Here is a 23,719-nt window from a genome sequence, read left to right on the forward strand (position 1 = left end):
GTGAACATTATTACAGCAGAAACTCTGACTTTTGTGTCATTTTGGGTGTTAAAATTTAGCTGTACATTACACACCATGACAGTGAGAGGACAGCAATTTGAATCCAACCTGTTCAGACAACTCACGAAGTTTTGTGGCACAACTTACCATAAAACGATGAGCTATCACCCAGCCAGTAATGGGATGATCGAGAGATGGCATCGTTCACGTAAGGCAGCACTAATGTGCCATGACACTGAGTGGACCAATGCTCTTCCGATGCTCAGCCTCAGAAACATTTTCAAACCAGATCTAGATGCTTCTTCAGCAGAACTGGTGTATGGCGAGATGTTGAGGCTTCCAGGAGAATTCGTGGAAACAAATGCTCTCTCACAACCCAGGGATGATCAACCAGAAATCCTACGCCAAATGTGAGAGCATGTGGCCTGAATCCAATCTCACCAGCCTCACAGACGTGGTACAGCTACCACCTTCATGCATCAAGACTTGAAAACCTGTTGTCGCAGCTGCCACACTCAGGACCCTACCTTGTTGTCACTACAGAGAGAAGACAATTGATATTTAAATCAATGGAAAGGAGGCCACTGTTTCTGTAGTTAGGATTAAACTGGCATACATCTTCCAAGAAGCAACAATGCCAGAGCCTCCAAGACTACGGCCTCATCCAACATCTGCCTCGTCATCTCCTTCACAGCAGCCAGCACAGATTACAACAGCAGCGGACTTACCAACGCCACCCAGTTTCCAGCCTTCTATATGAAATAACGCTCTGCTTCCACCATTGAGGCTGGTGAGCTGACATCATGCAGTTATATAGTATTGTATCGTGCATGTCGTCTACGTGTGTTTAGAAACAATCGCACTGTCAAACATTTTGCACCAGCCACCAGAGGCACTGTGTTTTATATATGTGTGTTTTGTTTTTGTTATTCTGTGACTATGCTTTATTATTGTTTTATAACTTCCATGCTGGAGTTAGTTCATGCATAGTTATGAGATAATGCTAATGTTTTGTTTGCTGCATGTTAAGTTATTTTCAACTGTAAGCTCAGAATGGTCAAACAAGCTGTGTATCCTTTGCCATTTCCTGTGGTTGTGATCAATAAAGCTAACATTAATATTGTTCGAAGGAGTTTTTGAGTAGTGTGGTTCCATCAGTTAAGTACAGTACGGTTGAACGACAGTCTGCCCAGGTTGTACTGACACCTCTCCTAACCAGCTAACAGGTAGTTGCCTCTACTGTTCCCAAATCCCAGCATATTACTATTTGTTCCATTCTATTCCCTATCGCTATGAAAGCATCAAGACCTGTCATTGAACTAATCAAATAACTCGCTTCCCCCTTCCCATTTAACTCAGTCTTGTTTATGTACACATTGAGGACTCAGCTCTATAACATAAGAACTGTAAGTCATTGATTATGAGAATATTATTGGCTATTGGTTTTGTAATGTAATTTTATTCATTAGAACTTCATTTAAAGATATTGTCAGCAGGTCATTATGAGTAATTAACCATACTATTTGGAAATTTGGCAATAGGAATTAGCTTAGTGATAATGTTACTGACTGTAATAAATTCCTATTGTATGGAAGTTTAGTATTAAGTATGTCAACAGTAACTAAATTCATGGGTCTTTGATGATGTATGTCTTCAATTCCTTAATAAGCCATACACTTACTGAAGAAATTCAGTAACTGCAGTAGATGTGTTGCAATCTTTCCTAAAGCCATTATTTTTCTGTTGGCAATTTGCTTTTTGTAAAGTGAATAGAGAACTGAGCAAGGATAACACTTTCAAAAATCTTACTACATACAGGGATCAGTGATACTGAGCTGTAGTTTAAAGCCTCTCTTGTATTTCCCCTCGTATGCATTGACTTAAGGGTTCTTATTTTTAGAGTTCTTGCATAATATTTCTGCTCTAATATTGCAGTTTATGAGGTAGCTTAGTAGTTAAACGGTTTCTTTTATGCATTGTCTTATCTGCAGCACTTAACATTTTAACCCTATCTATCTGAGTATATGTTCTTTAACATGGGCATTATGTTGGTTATTTCATGTTCATTAATATCCTCAAATTCAAAATATGCTGTTTGAGTGATGTGATATCTCTTGGTGCCATTCTATAGCCTGTGTTGGATTGCCTATTGGTAATGTGAAGTGTTTATTAAAAAGGTTACAAAATACATTTTCTGTAGTACAACAATATTATGAAAAGGATGGTTGCTACTCTCATACAGCAGGATGCTGAGTCATAGATACACACAACAAAAGACTGTGAGAAAGTGAGTTTTTGGCCAACAAGGCCATCTTCAAAATTAGTCAAAATACACCAGATGGTGGAGGTAAGGAGGAGGCTGGGGCAGGGAGGGCGAAGGTAGCAGGGTAGAGGTTGGGTACAGTAAAGTTCTGCTGGTAGGAGCATACGAGAACGAGGTGGAGGTAGGTAGGGCAGCTAGGTGCAGTCAGGAGGTTAGACGGGGCGGGGGGTAGGGGGGGGGGGGGCAGGAGGAAACAGAAAAGGAGAGAAGTAAAAATACTGGATGTATTTGTGAAATAGAGGGCTGTGTAATGCTGGAATGGGAACAGAGAAGGGGTTAGATGGGTGTGGACAATGACTAATGAAGGTTGAGGCCAGGAGGGTTACGGGAACGTAGGATATATTGCAGGGAGAGTGCCCACCTGTACAGTTCAGAAGGATCCATATGGTGCAGGCTGTGAATCAGTCACTGAAATGAAGAACGTCATGTTCTGTGGTGTGCTCAGCAACAGGATGGTCCAGTTATTTCTTGGCCACAGTTTGTCAATGACCATTCATGTGGACAGACAGATTGTTGGTTGTCATGCCCATATAGACTGCAGCACAGCGTTTGCAGCTTATCTTGTAGATCACATGACTGGTTTCACAGATAACCCTGCCTTTGAGGGATAGGTGATGCCTGTGACCAGACTGGAGTAGGTAGTGGTGGGAGGATGTATGGAACAGGTCTTGCATGTGGGTCTATTACAGGGATATGAGCCATGAGGCAAGGCATTGGGAGCAGTGGTTGTGTAGGGATGAACAAGAATGTTGGGTAGGTACAGTGGATGGCAAAGATCCACAAAGGGTGGCGGGAGGGGAGGGAGTAGGTGGGTGGCCGGGAGTGGGGGGGGGTGAGGGGGGGGAGGAAGGATAGTGGGCATGACATTTCTCATTTCAGGGCACAATGAGAGGTAGTCAAAATCATGGCAGAAACTATAATTCAGTTGCTCCTGTCCTGGGTGGTACTGGGTCATGAGGGCGGGTGATCTGTTTTTGTACAAGACTAGAAGGGTAACTATGGTCTGTGAAGGCCTCAGTGAAACCCTTAGTATATTTTAAGAGGACTGCTCATCACTGCAAATGCAATGGCTACAGGTGGCTAGGCAGTATGGAAGGGACTTCTTGGTACGGAATGGGTGGCACCTGTCGAAGTGGAGGTGGTCGGTAGTTTTGATATGGACAGAAGTACTGCTGTAGCCATCTTTGAGGTGGAGGTCAATATCGAGGAAGGTGGCTTATTGCATTGAGTAGGATCAGGTGAAGTGGATGGGGAAGAAGGTGTTGAGGTTGTTGTGGAATGTGGATAGGGAATCCTCACCCTTGGTATAGATCATGAAGATGTCACAACAAATCACACCAGGTGAGGGGTTTGGGATTCTGGGTGATTAGGAACGATTCCTCTAGATGGCCCATGTATCCATAGGATGGTGATACGGCAGTGCCCTTAGCCATACCCCACATTTGTTTGTAGGCAATACCTTCCAAGGAGATTTACTTGTGAGTAAGGATATAGTTGGTCATGGCAACTAGGAAGGAGGTTGTTGGTTTGGAATCCGTCAGGTGTTAGGAAAGGTAGTGTTCAATAGTGGTAAGGCCATGGGCATTAGGGATGTTAGTGTAAAGGGTGATGGCATCAGTAGTGATGAGCAGGATAACATGTGGTAAAGGAACAGGAACTGTGGAGAATTGATGGAGGAAATGGTTGGTATATTTTATTTAGGAGGGTAGGTTGTGGGTAATAGGCTGAAGTTGTTGATCTACAGGGCAGAGAGTCCCTCAGTGGCGACACAGTAACCAGCCACAATGGGGCATCCTGAGTGGCTGGGTTTATCAACATTAGAAAGCACGTAGAAGATAGGAGTGTGGGAAGTGGTAGGGGTTAACAGAGAGATGTACTCCAGGGAGAGGTTCTGGGATGGGCCGAAGGATTTGAGGATAGACTGGAGGTCCTGTTGGATTTCTGGAGTGGGGTCACTGTGGCAGAATTTGTACATGGATGAATGTGACTGCTGGTGGAGTTCTTCTGCCATGTAATCCTTGTGGTTCAAAACAGTGGTGGAGCCTTTGTGAGCAGGTAGGATCATAAGGTCAGGATCAGTTTTTAGATGGTGGATTGTGGTTCTTTCTGTGGATGTAAAGTTAGTTTTCATGTTGAGGGTTTTGGGGAATGCTGGTGACACACTGTTCGAGGTTAAGAAATTCTGGAAAGTTTACAAGAGGTGATGTGGGGACAGTGGGGGTTGGGTCACAGTTGGATGGAGTAGTGAACTGAGTCAGGCAGGGTTCAACATAGGTCTTTGGTTGAATCTGACTGGTAGTGTTGTTGCCAAAAAAGTATTTTCACTGTAGGAATGGGGAGAAAAAGAGAAGGTATTTAACAAGCCCTGCATGATTGAATTTAGGAGTAGAGCAAAATGTGAGGACTTTGGAAAGGACTCATGCTTCTGCGGGGTTAAGGCTTTTGGAGGAAAAGTTTACAACTGTGTTTTGGGTCTGTTTAGGTTCTGGACTCTGTGTGGTAGTTGGAGGGAGTTTTTGAGTGCGGGATAAATGTAGTAGGTCTGCAAGACATTGTTTGTCATTTATGGGGGTACATGGGGGAGGGGAGGGTTGGTGGTTGTTGTAGAGGTGGTGGATGGTGGTAGTCCAAGGTGAGAGTAGGAAGTGAACAGGGTGGAGAGCTTTTTTATGTGGTGTAGTGCATGTTGCTCTAGTTCCTGGAGGGCAAGTATTTCAGTGTGTTTCATTGGATCCAGGAATTTGGGTTTGCATAGCAGGAGAATTTTGCCGATGAAGAGAAGGTGTTTTAAGGAGGTTTGCGTGTGATTGATGTGGTTTTGCAGGATTATGTTGGTGATGGTTAAGGATTGGTGGAATCTGAAGAGATGGAGGCCATTGTGGAAGAAAGGGTAGCAGCCAGAGATGGGTAACTTGATGGTTACGCCATTTGGGGGGGAGGGGGGGGGATTCCATGAGCCAAGCAACAATGCAGGAACAGTGTATGGGACTGGGTTCTGGCCAGGGATAAGGAAACTTTTCTGTATTGATGCAGATGGAAGGTTCAAGGATTCATGGTGGTGGATAAAAATATGTAAATAATATAGAATTGCATCCGAAAGGATTTGCAAAAAAAATCATAAAAATACACCCGCATGCTTGGGAAAAATCATGAAAAGGATGAAGTAAGGGGAAACAAGATTAAATCTGAGGGAGTAGGCCAATAGTTCAAGGCGAAAACCATATGGATTGGTGTGAAGTCACAATGAGAACAAAGAAAAAATAAATAAAAAGATTTTAATGTGTGTTGCTGGTCTGCGGGAGGATAAGTGTAAAGAAGGGGGATGGCAGATGTGATTAGGTTAGGTGAAGTTAGTGGGTGCGAAGTGGAATAGAGAGGAGAAGGAGTGGGGGTTGGGGAGGGTTGGTAGGATGAGATACAAGTTCGTGTGGGACAGGGAAGATACAGGAAATAAGATGCAAAAATATGAGAGATTGGTGCAGGAATAGTGATCAATTTGAAGGTATAGGATTAATGATGTCAGTGACATGAGATGCTGCGCCACCAATTAGCATAGACTTGCTGCCATCTGTTGTGTGCGGCTGAGATGATTGACACAGTGTGGCCCATAAGTAGAGCATGCATTGCAGTTTTTAAGGCAACAAGAGAAACTCAGGGAAGAAGAGAAAGAAGGCTGGATGTATACAGGGTGTTACAAAAAGGTACGGCCAAACTTTCAGGAAACATTCCTCACAGACAAATAAAGAAAAGATGTTATGTGGACATGTGTCCGGAAACGCTTAATTTCCATGTTAGAGCTCATTTTAGTTTCGTCAGTATGTACTGTACTTCCTCGATTCACCGCCAGTTGGCCCAATTCAAGGAAGGTAATGTTGACTTCGGTGCTGACTTCGGTGCTTGTGTTGACATGCGACTCATTGCTCTACAGTACTAGCATCAAGCACATCAGTACATAGCATCAACAGGTTAGTGTTCATCACGAACGTGGTTTTGCAGTCAGTGCAATGTTTACAAATGCGGAGTTGGCAGATGCCCATTTGATGTATGGATTAGCATGGCGCAATAGCCGTGGCGTGGTATGTTTGTATCGAGACAGATTTCCAGCACGAAGGTGTCCTGACAGGAAGACATTCGAAGCAATTGATCGGCGTCTTAGGGAGCACGGAACATTCCAGCCTATGACTCGCGACTGGGGAAGACCTAGAACAACGAGGACACCTGCAATGGATGAGGCAATTCTTCGTGCAGTTGACGATAACCCTAATGTCAGTGTCAGAGAAGTTGCTGCTGTACAAGGTAATGTTGACCACGTCACTGTATGGAGAGTGCTGCAGGAGAACCAGTTGTTTCCGTACCATGTACAACGTGTACAGGCACTATCAGCAGCTGATTGGCCGGCCTCCATGGGTACACTTCTGCGAATGGTTCACCCAACATTGTGTCAATCCTCATTTCAGTGCAAATGTTCTCTTTACGGATGAGGCTTCATTCCAATGTGATCAAATTGTAAATTTTCACAATCAACATGTGTGGGCTGACGAGAATCCGCACGCAATTGTGCAGTCACATCATCAACACAGATTTTCTGTGAACGTTTGGGTAGGCATTGTTGGTGATGTCTTGATTAGGCCCCATGTTCTTCCACTTATGCTCAATGGAGCACGTTATCATGATTTCATACGGGATACTCTATCTGTGCTGCTAGAACATGGACCTCTACAAGTACGACACAACATGTGGTTCATGCACGATGGAGCTCCTGCACATTTCAGTCAAAGTGTTCGTACACTTCTCAAGAACAGATTCGGTGACCGATGAATTGGTAGAGGCGGACCAATTCCATGGCCTCCACGCTCTCCTGACCTCAACCCTCTTGACTTTCATTCATGGGGGCATTTGAAAGCTCTTGTCTATGCAACCCCGGTACCAAATGTAGAGACTCTTCGTGCTCGTATTGTGGACGGCTGTGATACAATACGCCATTCTCCAGGGCTGCATCAGCACATCAGGGATTCCATGAGATGGAGGGTGAATGCACATATCCTCGCTAACGGAGGACATTTTGAACATTTCCTGTAACAAAGTGTTTGAAGTCATGCTGGTACGTTCTGTTGCTGTGTGTTTCCATTCCATGATTAATGTGATTTGAAGAGAAGTAATAAAATGAGCTCTAACATGGAAAGTAAGCGTTTCCAGACACATGTCCACATAACATATTTTCTTTCTTTGTGTGTGAGGAATGTTTCCTGAAAGTTTGGCCATACCTTTTTGTAAAACCCTGTATAACACATTAGAAAAAAGCAAAAAAAAGAAAACATACTGATTTACGGGATGGAAGAAAAGCCATCAGGCAAAATAAAACAATGGAAAATCCAGGAAGGAATGTGACGATGTTATGAAAAGGATAATTGCTACTGACCATATAATGAAGATGTCGAGTCGCAGATAGGCACAACATAATATAACTGACCTGTATAATGTATATTGGTTTGTTTATTGATTGATTGCAAAGATAATTTAAGAGTAGTCCTATCAAGTCAGTATGAAATTTAAATACTCTACTAAAAACGAAAGGATATCCAGAAGAATTACAAATTGTTGGTATTACAATAAGTTTTTTATCTCTTTAGGGTTCATATTTTTTTAATTTAGAGAGTTGGTGTGCGGGCAGAATAAATCTAATGCAAGTGTATTAGACTTTATATGAGTGTTCATAATGTTTTCTCCCACACTGGGAAAGCAGTCATTGGTGGCCTCCACTCCGACAGCTGCCACCTGTTCCATACCAAGAAGTCCCTTCCATACAGCGTAGCCTCCCGTGGTTGGTGCATCTGCAGTGATGAGTGGTCCTTCTCTTGAAATATACTGAGGGTCTCACTGAAGCCTTCACAAACTGTAATTATTCTCTCAACCTTGTACAAAAACAAATCTCCTGTGCCTTATCATTCCAGTCTCCCACCACCTTCCAAAGTCCCACCATCTGGCCACAAAAGAGCATTCCCCTCCTAACTCAGTACCACCCAGGACTGGAGAAACTGAATTTCATTCTCCGCCAGGCTTTTGACTACCTGTCAACGTGCCCTGAAATGAAAATGTCCTGTCCACTATCCTTCACACCCCTCCCACAGGGGTATTCCAATGTCCACCTACACAATATACTTGTCTGTCCCTACACAGCCTTGTTCCCAACCTCTTCCCTCATGGCTCATACCCCTGTAATAGACCTAGATGCAAAACTGCCCCATACATCCTCCCACCACCACCTACTGCAGTCTGGCCACAAATATCACCTATCCTGCCAAAGGCAGGGCTACCTGTGAAATCAGGCATGTGATCTACAAGCTAAGCTGCAACCGCTGTGCTGCATTCTATGTGGGCATGAAAACCAACAATCTGTCTGTCCACATGAATGGCAACCAACAAACTGTGGCCAAGAAACAAGTGGATCATCCTGTTGCTGAGCACACTGCTAAACATGACATCCTTCAATACAGAGACTGCTTCACAACCTGTGACATGGATCCTTCCCACTAACATCAGCTTTTCTGGGGAACTCTCCCTGCAATATATCCTATGTTCCCAAACCAGTATTTTTACTTCTCTCCTTTTCCGCTACCCCCCCCCCCCCCCCCACCTCATCCCTGCCGTCCGTCTAACCTCTCAACTGCACATAACTGCCCTACCCTCCCTTCACCTCATCTATGCATGTTACCCAGCAGCACTTCACTGTCTTCCAGCCAACTACCCTACTATTTCTCCCCCTCCCTGCCCCAGCGTCCTCAGCCTTCTCCTTACCCCCACCCAGTCACCACTCCCACTGCTGCTCGCAGTGTGGCTTCAGTTGCCTTAGACTACAGTAATGTGTGTGTGAGAGTTGATTTGTGTGTGTGTGTGTGTGTGTGTGTGTTTATTGCCTGTTTTTGCCAAAGGCCTTACTGGCCAAAAGCTTTACTTGCGACAGTCTTTTGGTCGCACCTGTCTGCAACTCGTCATCACTACTGTATGGTGAGTAGCAACTTTCCTTTTCATAATATTGTTACATTCCATCCCAAATTTTTCATTGTTCAATAAAAAAATCACAATCAATATGCATGCTTGTATAAGCACATAGCAAGCATGTGTAACTTATAAGTACATGGTAATGGAAATTAACATGGCAACTATGTAAATGTAGAAAATTCTTGTAGAGTTAATCCTAATATTTATCATTTTAATAGCAATCCTGAAGAAATATGGTAACTTTTCAGGCCTAACCATGAAGAACTGCACAAGAAGGAAACTTAAGTAGTAAAAATCTAGGAAACAATATTCTGTGGTTTGCAGTCTACAAGAATGAATTCATTGCCTGAAACAGTAACAGAAATATGGGGTGATGTAATTATATGGTGGTTTCCAAGGGATTTCTCACAGTCACGGATTGGTGACAAATGCACAGGTTAGTGTGTATTATGGCACATAATAATAACTGTTGAAATGGACTAGACTATAGAGAGTAGTTTCTGCATTAGACTTTTGTGATGAGTCAAAACAGGATGCCAGAATAGATATTAAACCTAGTTACCTGTTTTCAAATGGTAGTGCATTTTTGACTGGGCTTTCCAAATGAACCTTACAGTCAAAGCTTGGAGGAAGAGGTTTAGATTTAACATCACATCAACGTTGAGGCCATCAGAGATGAAGCACAAGCTTGGATTAGGGAATGATGGAGGGAAATTGTCCATGCCCTTTCATAGAAACCATTCTGACATTTGCCTGAAGTCAAAGCTTGAACATGGAATTGCAAAGAATGGAGAGGCAGGTCAAAGCTTGAGACAATTTCTGAGGCATGTTCAGATGTTCAGTTACAAGAGCATTAATTGTAAAATACAAGTGTTTGGAATTTAGTCCCACTGAGACATATACTTCAAACTGTCTGAATATTCTGTGACATTTGTTTATATCAATAAAACTTGAAAGAGGACAGTCAACAACTCAAGAACAGATGAATGATATGTACACCTTTATAGTCTTGGCCTGATAATACTTACTGTTTATGCATGATTGCTCAGGCAGACAAGTGTGGACTGTGAAGAAAGAATTTGCACATTTGCAAGGGAGAGAAGGTGGGAGAAGGATGTAGAGGGAAGGAACAGGTAGCTTTCAGTGGCAATGGTGAAACAGAGTTTCATTTTTAAGTTACCAGTCTTGTGAGTCATTTGATGCCATCCTCCATCTTTTAATTTCTACATCATCTTCTGTAACCTGTTTTGTGCATTCTAGTTTTTATCTCTTTTACTGATCCCACTAGCACCAATCTTAGTACTTGTGGATGCCACAGCACATGTCCCACTAACATGACAATTCTTCTGGTACTGATTTTCCGTAGATTTCTATCCTTTCCCATTCTCTTCAGTACCTCTTAATTTTTTACCTTAGCTGTTTGCTTAAATGTAACATTTTATAATATGGGAAGTTCTGGCTGAATGTAAATAATTTAGGACTGAATAGTGGAAAGTAAACACACACACACACACACACACACACACACACACACACACACACACAGGTTCCAGATGACATAGGTTGTGGAGCAGCCATTTCAACATAACTTCCAACACCTACTGAAATCCACAGGCCTACCCAAGATAATTTCCCTGAATCCATCTCTTTCCTCACCCTGATGACCCCCACACATCCATCTTCTAGATGCTTCCAAAACTCCAACAATCCATGGATTCCCCTGTTTAGCTGATTACTGTGCTCCCACTGAAAGAATTTCCCCTTTTATCAATGAACACCACCAACCAATAGCCCATAGCCTCTCCTCTCATATTAAAGATAAAACATTTTCCTCACTGACGCTCAGCCATCCCCACTCTATTACCATCCAGATCCATACTGGTCACTGTTGATGAAACATCCCTATACACCAACATCCCTCATGCCCATGGTCTTGCTTCTATCAAACACTGCCTCTCCCAACATAAAGCAGACTCCAAACCCACAATCTCATTCCTTATACATCTAACCAATTTCCTAATGCATAGCTACTGCTTCCTTCAGATATATAAACAAATCCTTGCATGGCCATGGGCATGTGGATAGCACCTTTCTATGCCAGTCTGTTTGTGAGCCATCAAGAGGAAACCTTCCTAGCCTCTCAAATTCCCAAACCCCTTGTCTAGTTCAGGTTCATTGATGATATCCTCATGTTTTTTACCTAGGGTTAGGACACCCTGTCCTTGTTCTTCCATACTCTCAACACCTTCTCTCCCGTTCACTTCATCTGGCCCTCCTCAGCCCATCATGTCGCTTTTCTGGGTGCTGACTTCCACCTCTCCGATGGCTCCATCCATTACCAGTACACACATTTTAATAACTGTCATACATGCTTTATCAAAAGAAAAAAAAACACTTCCATATAACCTGGATACCAATCTAACCCATCCATAATGATTACAAATGCATTGTTAGACTACTTACAGGCCATAAAGGGCATTTAAGCCATTATTGTTCCCATGCAACTGTATGCAAATGGAATGTGCAGAAAACCTAATTCATTGCTCCATGGGAAATATCCTCTGCCATGCACTTCATTGTGACTTAAAGCTGGATGTTATTGTAGAAATAACATTAGTGAATATATTTATTGGCCCATAGATGTAAGAATCCCTAGGTCGTTGTAGAGGTTTCTGCAGTATGTTACGCTATCAACTTTATATCAAATTCTTACAGCACATTTCTGTAGAATAAATAATTTTTTGATGTTAGCTGCATTTAACCAGAAGACAATGCAATAAGACAATACTGTGTGAGAGTGTGCAAAACATGCTAGCATTCCATTCTGCAGGTCAATGCAATGCAGGCAGAACTCAGACTTTCCGTTAACTTATTCATGTGTTGATGCTACCAATCTTTCTAATCTATCTAGACTCCTAGGAACTTCAAAAATGGAGCTTCATCACGTGTGTGCCCATTGATCTCTGCTTCTGATGCCTGTAATTAATTTCTGTTATGTTGGAAATGCATGAGTCTCTTCAGATTAATGGTCAAGCCAAATTCTTTGAACATTTACATATAGTTTTCTCATTTTTGTTAATGCTATTAGAACAACAACAACTACAATACTTATGCTAGTACTACTAACATTATCAGAGAAGGCTTTTTAATGTAATAACACATACAATAGGAGGTGCCAAAAACAAATACAATTACGTTAATGCCATAACCATAAACATGTTGAATACATTGTCCTTGCATATAGTGCAGTCAGTACCAGTTTGACATACAATGAGTCATGAACATAGTAAAGATGGCAGGAGCATAAACCATTACAGAATGAGAGAGAAACCACTCCACTATAGGGTTAAACAGAATGACTTTCAACATTTACACATGGTGGTGCTGGATGGTGACTGCACACGCCGCTCTTTATGTCCAGCTGTCAGTGCTGCCTGAATGTGACTCCTCTTGGTAGCTGAGCTTAGCCACCACGTGCAAGTGCAGGCAGATTGAATAACTCCTATTGGGCTATCACCTCATGTCCTCCTGAATTTTAATGGATAGCATGGTGCCTGTGTGATTGAGGTGGTAACTGCAGTTACCACAGCCCTTCCCTTTTTTTTGGGGCAACTGGAAGCTGGTGTCACTCCAGTGTCCCTTGCTCATAGTGTGGGATGACCTTTGGTGCTCAGGAAGGCAATGTCCACGTCCTCCACAGTGCTGCCAGTTGATGCCCTCTGTGTCACAAAGAGCTGCCTGTCAGCCCGCATAAGAGAGTAGGGCCAAAAGTAATCTGGACAGTGGTGGCTTCACTGTGGGAAGATGCCCATGGTTGTATTGCGAGCCACCAGTGGAGCTGAGGCCAAAACTGAATGCATGTAAGTGTCCTGCAGCTTGTGGGAGGGAGACAGAACTGGCGGAAATGGTGCCCCTGCTGCCCATGTGGCACCTCTGGCTGCTGTGTATAGCCATTGGTGCCTGGGCATTGATGAACTTGTGGAGGGCTAGAAAAAGGAACAACGGACATTGAGCAAGGCATAGTATCATAGGGGGCAGACTCAGTGGAAAGGCCATTGAGGACTGAGGTGAGGGAAGAGCTGATGATCTCGTAGGACTCTGTGGAGACTGGTCTTTCACTCTTGGACTAAATTCATTTCAGTGGCATGTCACCAGCTCTTCCTTCTGTCTGCAGTGTGAAGATGTGCTGAATGTGCTTGCCATGGATGGCTTCTTAAATGCAATGCTTGTGGCTAACCAAACGTGTGAGCCCAGGCTGGAGTCCCAGGCAAGTAGCATGGTTTTGAAGGGGCCCTGGGGGACCATGGAGTGGGAAGCAGTGGATTCAGCACCATGCACGGCTAGCGGCCATACAGTAGCACCACTGGGTTCTTCTCACCAAAGGGTGGTGGACCTGTAGGAACTAAGAAAGCATTTGAGTGCCTCATTCACCAGAGTGTCACCAATATACTTCTTCATTTGCATCTTGAGAGTGTGTGTCAGGTGTTCAGCTCCCCATTCGACTGCGGGTGGAATTGGGGGTGCACAAATGTGGTGAATACTGTGGTGTGCATAAACATTGTGAAATGTCTGACAGATGAATTGTGGACCGTTGCTTGTTATACCAGGATATGGAGCAAGCCTTCAATGGAGAATATCTGAGCGACAGTCCTTTCCTCCACTGTGGTGGAGCTGTGATTTACAACATACGGAAACTGGGACTAAGCACTGAATGGCTACCAACCAGTAAACATTCAAGAAGGGGCCAGAGAAGTTGACATTGACATGCTCCCAAGGCTGTCATCATGAATAACATTGATGGGTAATGGGCTGATGATCTGCTCATTTAGAACAAGCAGTGATTAAATGTTTGATCTCACAGTCAATTCCAGGCTAGAAGAAATGGTGGTGAGCCAGCAGCTTTGTGCATGAGATACCGCAGTGATTCTGATGCAGAAGGCATCGAATGTCATGCCAGAGAGATGCCAGAATGGCCACCTGTGGTACAGCATTTTCTGTAGACAACAAAGTAACCCCATTGATAAGTATGAATATGTGCCGTAATGGAAAATAATTGTGGATGGAATCCAATGCATGCACTCCACAATTCTGTGCTGTGCGAGATGTGTTGTATCACAGCAACTTCTGCCTCTGAATACATGCTGGAATGAATGTGTCAACTGTCATCTAAATTGACAGTGACCACAGCAGCCCAAGAGTATAACTGGTGCCCTACATCATGGAAAACTTCAGTGGCTTGAGCTATCATAAGCAGTTCTTCTAAAGAAGGGTCTTCCATCTACAATGCTTATTGGCAGACTTCTTTATCAGGGACTGCCTTAACAATAGCATTCTGCACCATGAAGTCTGTGTAAGTCTGACATACAATGACCTGCAATCACAAGAGCATAGACTATTTCAGAAGAGAGAAGCCAGTCCGGGGTTAAATAGAATGGCTTAACATTTCCTTGTGGTGGCACTGGGTAGTAGCTACACATTGCTCTTGATGCCTGGCTGTCAGAACTATCTGAATGCTCCACACCCTGGCAGCCAAGCTTAGCTGTTGCACCAGTGTGAGCTGATTGAATAACGTATGATGGGCTGGCTCCTTGTGTCATTCTGGACTTCAATGTAGGTGAGTCTCCATCCCAGTTCCATTTTCTTCATTTCTGCTTTCATCTTCTGCTTCTTCTTCACACATTCACCTATAACATTTTACGCTCTTCTGAAGCTCCATAAGAATTCCCGAGATGCCCAAACTGCTTCGAACCAAATGAGGCAAAACTAATGCATGAGATAATTGTTTGATGAATCATTTTCTTCTGATATAATTTTCATTGTTGTCAGAATAAATAATGTAGTCATTGATTCCACTCCTAATCATTGTTGCAAAAAAATATAACTGTAGACCAGTGGACCACATTTCTTGCAACATTGTGGGAAATGGTCAGTTTACCTGTAGGGTTGACTCCATCTTTGATGCCATTATGATGGATGCCTTTTGTGTTACCTCCTATGTCAGCATCTACTGAATTATTCTCATGCAAACTTGGTGCCAAACCTTCTTACCTCCCCTTTCTGGAACATGTAAAACTGGAGTACAGTCTTTATTGAATCCAAAAGTGAACTGTGAACAATCCTTCTTCACAGGTAGTACACTCGAATGGAATTGCTGAATCTACAGAGCAAGAACCAACACGTTTTGCTAGCTTATTTATTAAGGAAACTACAATAAACCACCAACAGTAACACACTCTTCAAAACCAATGAAACAATAAGGATGTCTTCTGTGGATCAAGCAAATAACTAATTCCTACAATCAGAGTTCCCTTCGACTCTATACCCATACAATTGTTCTACATCAAACTCGGCTGTTAGCAGCTGGTAGCTAGTGTAACACAATGAAAGTTATGTATTATAATAATTGCAGAAGAGAGGATGGTTGGGGTGGCACACCTCAGAAATGACCGATCTTCTCCGCACTCGGTGAGTCGAGAACTGCCCCTAAACGGCCAGGCACTGGCTTTTCTAGCCCTGGGCATAAGGATATTTCTGGGACTATTTGCACACATGTGACTGCCAGGAAATAGTTCATTGATCGTCATACCCCCTTCCTCTGCTGTTTGCTGATGCCCTCTCATGGACAGTGACCGCACCTACATGTTTGTTGTCAACTGTAGTACTTGCTGGTAAACACTTGTGCATCAGCCAGACTTTTCAGCGGAACTGGCAGCCCACATTGCTGGTCTGTCTGCTGTATTGCTGTTGCAGTAGGTGTCTGTGGTGACTGCAGCAGGAATCTTATGCTTGTTTCTCATCACCCCAATAGAAGTGCCAAAGAGACTGGTATAGGCATTTATATTGAAATACAGAGATATGTAAACACGCAGAATATGGTGCTGTGGTCGACAACATATATGTAAGACAACAAGTGTCTGGTGAAGTTGTTAGATCAGTTACTGATGCTACAGTGGCAGGTTATCAAGATGTGAGTGAATTTGAACAAGGTGTTATGGTTGGTGCATGAGTGACAGCGTCTCTGAGGTAGTGTATGACCATTTCACGAGTGTGCTGTGAATATCAGGAATACAGTAAAACATCAAATCTCCAACATTGCTGCAGTTGGGAAAAGATCCTGCAAGTGCAGGACCAATGACAACTGAAGAGGTTTGTTCAATGTGACAGAAGTGCAACCGTATTGCAAATTGCTGCAGATTTCAATGTTGGGCCATCAGCAAGTGTCAGCTTGTGAACCATTCAACGAAACATCATTGAAATCAGCTTTCAGAGCTGAAGGCCCACTTGTGTATCCTTGATAACTGTATGAAACGAAGCTTCACTCCCCACCTGTGCCCATCAACACCTATACTGGACTGTTGATGACTGAAAACGTGTTGCCTGGTCAGTTGAGTCTCATTTCAAATTGTATAGAGCAGATGGACATGTACAGGTATGGCGACAACCTCATGAATCCATGGACCTTGCATGTCATTAGGGGACTGTTTAAGCTGACTGAGACTCTGTAATGGTGTGGGGTGTGTGCAGCTGGAGTGATATTGGAGCCCTGATACATCCATATACAACTCTGATAGGTGACACAGCATCCATTCAAGTTCATTGTGCATTCCAACAAATGTCCGCAATTCCGACAGGGCATTGCAATGCCCCACATGACCAGAATTGCTTGAGAGTGGCTCCAGGAACACCCTTCTGAGTTTAAACACTTCTGCTGGCCACGAAACTCCCCATACATGAACATTATTGGGCAGATCTGGGATGCCTTGCAACGTGCCCCCTTGTATCCTTTTGGATTTATGGACAGCTCTGCAGGATTCATGGTGTCAATTCCCTTCAGCACTACTTCAGACATTATTTGAGCTCATACCACATTGTGTTGCAGCACTCCTGTGTGCTTGTGGGGGCCCTACATGATGTTAGGCAGGTGTACCAGTTTCTTTGACTCTTCACTGTATTTTTTTTCCCCTGACTTTTCTTTCAAGTCAGTACTGGCAAAATCAGCTGTCTGCTGCCACACATTCACACATTCTCAGAATGACATCCAAATGTTTGTTGCTTGTAATCCTTCTGGTTGCAACTCAGTGTATATTTCCAACTTATCCAGGTAAAATATCTAGGAATCCACAAGAATATACATCTTCATGCCATATTTGTTTGATTTGCTGTGGATTTATTGGCAAATCTGCACCTTCCACAGAATTCTTCCAGTTTCTCATTTACTGCAATGTTTTCCCCAAGAATACAGGGCTCCGTACAAACATAGAAAATATTTGCCAAATTACTGTTACCTGGTATTACTCTCACTGTCTCCTTTCCCCCTGAGTTACACAATTGTTGCCAAATCTAAGGCACTGCCTGATGAATTTGGAATATGTTATGATCATTACAAGACAACATTTTCAGTACCATCCTCATCAGTTCACCACAGATCCTCTAAGGTTGCCTGGTACTTTTGCTTGCACTTGCTGAAAATAAAAGACTGATGGAGGCTTTCAGTTCCATAACAGCTTTTGATTTTATATCTCACACGTGCTGAAATGAAGCTTTGATGCTCTCAGTATACTAATTTGTATATAGAACTATAATGTACAAAATGTCATCTGTGAGGAAATTCCAGTATTCCAATGTGGTTCTTGATGCTTTTGATACACCTAGAAGTCCAGATATCTTTTGAATAACACTGCAGGCCCTGAAACATGCTTTGTATAGTGGTGGAACAAGATTCCGGTGAGTCTCTTTGTTCATCCCGGTACAATAATGATTTTTTTCCTCAAGTACTTCTTCATCATCTTTGCTGTCATCTTCCTTTGCTTCTGAATCTTCCCATTGAACTATAACTTCATCGTCACAATCCTCTTCAAAAAACATCTTCTCGATTTCAATACATTTTGGGTCAAGGAGGTTAGCTGTAGCTTTCCTCCAGAAATATTAAAATTCCTATAAAGTAATGCAATCAAGCACAATGTATCAATGTGATACTTTATATTCAGACAGCCATAAAAAAAAACAATACAATAAGAAAATAAATGCATTTTACATTGTAAAGAAGCTTTGTACTACTTATGAAGTTGATAACCAAATTAAGGTACTGTTGAAATAAATGGAATGGGCACATTGTATCAAATTAAGGAGATAGAACATACCTGGATTCAAAGCAGTTGCTCTGATATTGAAGCACATGTCAATGAAAAGGGTTCAGTGAAGGGAAGTTACTAGTAAATAGGTATCACTACTGTTGATAGCTGATGAATAATTGATAGCATATTTTGACATTTATCATTTGATCAGTCACATGTGACAAAAGGTTAATACAATTTGTTTCACTTTTGATACTGATTTCATCACTGCCTTTGACAGTACAGTTCAGTAGTGTATTTTCTTGCTTCATTAGACTTGTTTTCTGTTTACATTAATCTGAGTAGGACAGACACACTTTACTGTCCTTTTTGTAAGAGATCAGCTGCCCATACGTATCTAGCAATGTTTGGATGCTTATTTATCACATAGTAATAGATCCAAAAGCATTATTTCACTTTTTGCTGAATGAGCCTGTGCCTCATGTGCCTTCCCTGTTTTGTTTCTGAGATGAGCAGTGACAGAGCTATTGCTCCTCTTTCTCAGTAACCAAGTCCATCTGTCCTCATCTTTGTTTTGATGATTGTTGAGTTACACCTCGCTCTTCCTGTTGCAGAACTGGTTAAAAGTTTTAGAGGATCAAAATCCAACTTTCCTTTCATTATGTTCCAAACATATGTGCTTCTTGAAACCTGTCTCTTTGATCTTACATTATCTCAGTCAATGGGCATTCCCATAGGACATAATCCATTGTGCCCATTCTGCCACAATTGTGAAGGGTTATTGCCCTTCTACCAACTCTGTTCAAATATGTTGCATATGGCCCATGTTCAGAACTGTAATCGACCATTCACCTACTTTTGCTCAAAATATATTAAATGTGTCTTTATTTCTATTTGTGGAGATAAACTGATGAGCCAAACCATTACCGCTGCCCACCAGATGACTAAATGCCACAGGGTGGCATTGCAGGTACATGATATGCTAAGAGAAGTTCATAAGTTGAGCAGAGATGAATACAGAATCATCCTAGTGACAATATGGCTTGCTTATGGGGAAATCCATTGACTTAAGTAACTTTGAGAAAAGCCAGATTGTTATGGCTCAGTGCTTGGCAATAAACATTTCAGAAATGGCAAAGCTGGTTGGCTGTTTGCTTGCTACTATCAGAAGAATATAGAGCTTTGAGGCTTGCCTGCTCTGTAAAGTGGACAGACAGAGTACAATGCTAGTACAGGCACAAGTATTTCAGAGAACACCATTCAGTGCACATTGTTGAATGTGGGTCTCTGCAGCACACCACCATTATATGTTCCCATGTTGACCCAAAGAATCATCATTTATGATTGCAGTGGGCACAGCATCAACGAGATTGGGCTGTGGATTAATGGAAACATATTGTCTGGTTGGACAAGTCAAGTTTCATGTTAACACCAGATCAATGTCTGTGTTTAGATATGCCATCATCCAGGCAAGCTACTGCTCAAAACAGCACTATTCCATGGATGCATGGATGTAGGTGAGCACAGTGCAGTATTATGCTATTGGGGAGATTCACCTGGGCTTCCACGGGACCTGTGATAGTAATTGAAGGAACCATGATAGTTATAGACAACATGGAACATTGTTGTGGGCCATCTGCATCGCTTCATGGTTGATATCTTTCCTGAAGGTGATGGCATCTCCCAGCAGACCAGAATTGTGCTACAGTGGTGTGAGGAACATGATAGTGAGCTCACATTGATGTTGTGGCCACCAAATTTGCCTGGTCATAACCCAAAGAAACACATCTGGGATACTGTCAGTTGCCAGTTCGTCACTCACAAACCACCAGCCCATAATCCATGGGAAATGCATGACCTGTGTAGACATCTGGTGCCTCATACTTCTGGATGCCTACCAAGGGCTTTGCAGATTCATGTCACTTAGAATTCCTTCTATATTACATTCCAAAGGTGGACCAACATCCTATTAAGCAGGCTGTCAAATGTTGTGGTTCATCAATGTATTCAGTTCTTGCTTATGAAAAATTTCATGATTCCAGACAATGACAGTGATGAAATTTCACATTTTAACAAGAGTCATTTACATGTGTTCCATTTTAATGAGTGAAATTCTTTATTTCTGTTCAAATAACTTATGGGAAGGCAGCCACATAATGTACTCAACAACCACGATATTATCTCAGGTAAACTCCCCGCCAGTTTCAAGGCACAAATCAACAATTTAGAGCAATACTGTCATAATGAGCACTTCTTAAACTTTGCAGTATGACAAATTGAAAGTTCCAGTATTTCCCAGAAATCAACCTGGAAATGTACACTTGTGAATGCTGCTTGAAATGTCCTATTGTTCTATTGTCATTGTAAGTCCTTTAAACCAAAAAAAGTTCTAGAATTTGTTTTAGTGATGGAATTATTGGTATTGCTGTCTGACATTAATGTCACTTATGATCATATTTCACTGAAACTGTACTACATCAGCATGTGGCTACAAATCTGAATAAACTTTATTTAATAAATTCTGTTGCCACTAACAATGCCTGCATGACATTTCTTATTTCCAAAACTTGCTAGCATATGAATATGGTAGTATGTAAGCACAACATAACAACAAAAAACAGTTCCAAGGGAAAAAATAAAAGCTGTATGTTAAAATTAATATTGAAATTAAAATAGTTTTCAAACTTTAGTCATCTTCTTCTTCAATCTTATGAGCTTCCCCATGCTACAGGTTCATCACACTTTTTCAGTTTTTCTTGGCTGTGGCTGCAAGAGTGTATGACTGCTATGGTTCATAAATGTTAATGTTTTTTTTGTCCTCTTGGTAACACTGTACATGTTGTCTCCTTTATTCTGGGTGTATGCATTCTCAAGAAACTTGTGGGTAAGTGAATCAATCTTTAGAGTACTCACACTGTACAGATACATGAGATATATAAACCTGTTTCAGTTCTGAGCACTTAAATTGTTGAAGAAGAAAGAAACATTTTTGTAGCCAATCTCACTTTGCTGCTTTAGGAATTTGTAGATGCAGCTAGCTATGTCTCTGCTTCCTCTGCATTCAGTTCCCTTGTACCCCATGAAGCACATTCCTTTTCATACTCCCTTGTTATAGATAGTGTGGAGTGATGAATATCTGCTGTAAATCAAAACAGGCCCTTAGAAATATACTGTCAGTTTGTGCCTTCAACTTGTCAGCATATTTTTCTGCTCGAGCCAGGTCTTTATTTTCCATATGTCTTTGTATTTCCTCTAAAGCAGTCGTATTTCGTGGTTCAGTACTCTTCTAGGCCTCTCATCACATGCATCCATTTTACATTTGAAAAACCTAAGATTGTATTCCATCATATTGAAAACCTTTTCATACATCCAAGCTGATACATTCCCCCCCTCCCCTCCCCCCTCCCTCTCTTACCACTTCTGAATGTATATGCTGTAAACCTTTCAAATGTCAAGGGTACTATCTATGTATTGCCATGAACAATCCTTTTTAGTGTAATGTAATTCTACTTTATCAAATAAATCTATATGAGTTCTTATACCTTTGATAATGCCATCTCATGTTCAGTGATGATTATTGTGCTTTCCATGTTTTCTCTCACTCATTACACCTTCTGAACTTGTTTTCCCTAAAATTGTCTTTACCCACAGATTGGTAATACCAAATGTCTGCAAAAATATAGTTTTGCATACATTTACTACTTCATTTTCAAGACTAAAAGTATACTGTAATGTGCAAGTACGCCTGGGCATAATACCGTCTTCCGATCTGTTACGAATTCTTTTTGTTGGAATTTTTGTCATCAATTTGCTCAGATAATCACCTTTCCCGTCTCTATTTTCTAAGCCATAAAAAGTGTCAAACAATTTCTGCCTTTGATCTAATGATATTTTGTCTATACCCTTGCTTCTTGCAGTTATTCCTCAACCTGGACGCATCAGGTTTTCTTGCATTTGTCTGCTTGAATTTATGTATGCTTTTCCCTTCTAATAAGCTTCTTTTCTATTGTTTCTCCACCATTTCCACTCTTCACATTTTCATTTACAAGTTGCCCCTGTAAAACTTAGCTCCATTCTAGCATATCTATTTAAAGGTAGCAGGCTAATTATACTTCCACACTATCACTTGCTGTACTTTTATTTACAGTTCTTTTGGTTGTTTCCTCTATGTTGCCCATTAACACCATTGTTTATCCCATCCAAATTCTCAATTATGAGATCCTGCACTTTTTTGTAAGCATGTGTAATTCCTGTAATAATAAAAATAATTTCTTGTGGTAGAGTAACTCCATTGATCTACTATAGTTTATTAGCATTGCTACTAAATGTATTAGAGTAGTTCAATAAATTAAGCTTAAATACATTTTTCTTCATACCTGAAACTATTGGTTCACTTTACCCACTCTCAGAATGCTATTTCAGTGAATTAGCAGACACTGTAATGTCCTCTACAGATGAATTGCTGATTTCTCAATCATCAGTATCTAAACAACAACAACAACAACAACAACAATAATAATAATAATAATATTTTAGCTCATTCTATGCAGTAGTGTTTGGCCTACAACCAATTTATTGTTGTTTGTTTCTCGATTATTGTTTGTTTGCTATTTAGATGGACAACTACACTTACAGAGTACACCATCATGTCTTGTGTTTTCTGATGAAGAATATGGTTGCATAAAACCATGCTTTCTTGCTTTCTCTAAAGGCATTTGTTACATTAATCTGGAACGTCTCATTTTATGGTGTCACCCAAAAGATAAACTGTATGCTAGGTTACACTACATAAAATACAATACATTGCACTGTAACCTGATTCATTGAATGTTACTACAGTAATAGTTCATTCCAATACAGTAATCATACTTAATGGCACTAATGACTGGGTGGTATTAGACAATAACCACAACACAGACTAGATAAAAAGCTTCAAACAATGCATGTTGTTTCAATCAATTTCTTTGCCCACCCATTACAATGACAATTGGTTCCATGATACCAGTGTAACTGTGCTGTGATATACAAACATGGTTTTGTTGTTTAGTGAAACAAAATCATAAAAGTAGTTATGATAAAAGGCCATGCAAGCTACTGGAGATATAAGTGCAAAAGAATTGTGACAGCAGATGTGATGATGTTACACTGAAAATGTACATAGTTTGCAGTCACGATGTTCAGACATCTTCTCTGCATGATGAATCAGTAAGCAGAGCAGTTATAATTTTATTTCACTGATAAAACATTAGCTTGGACAACACAGTAACATTGTAACTTCATTTTCTCCCACAGTGTAGTTACAATATTGCTCTGAATCGTTGAA

The 23,719-nt window shown here is 41.5% G+C and overlaps 1 protein-coding gene across 4 annotated transcripts in view; it reads left to right on the forward strand.

The window, feature by feature from the left end:
* LOC126162825 (uncharacterized) overlaps positions 1-23,719 on the forward strand; it is a 132,861-nt gene that overhangs the window by 25,271 nt on the left and 83,871 nt on the right. Inside the window, exons 1-2 of one of the 4 annotated variants that reach the window (XM_049919584.1) lie at positions 593-790; positions 9,571-9,758. In XM_049919584.1, coding sequence (XP_049775541.1) covers positions 9,656-9,758 — 103 coding nt within the window. In that variant the 5' untranslated portion in view covers positions 593-790; positions 9,571-9,655. Of the gene's footprint in view, positions 1-592; positions 791-9,570; positions 9,759-23,719 lie in introns of those variants that run through there. The other 3 variants (XM_049919581.1, XM_049919583.1, XM_049919582.1) reach the window with 3 other exon arrangements.

Source organism: Schistocerca cancellata, chromosome 2 (assembly GCF_023864275.1).
Source record: "Schistocerca cancellata isolate TAMUIC-IGC-003103 chromosome 2, iqSchCanc2.1, whole genome shotgun sequence".
Lineage (NCBI taxonomy): Eukaryota > Metazoa > Arthropoda > Insecta > Orthoptera > Acrididae > Schistocerca > Schistocerca cancellata.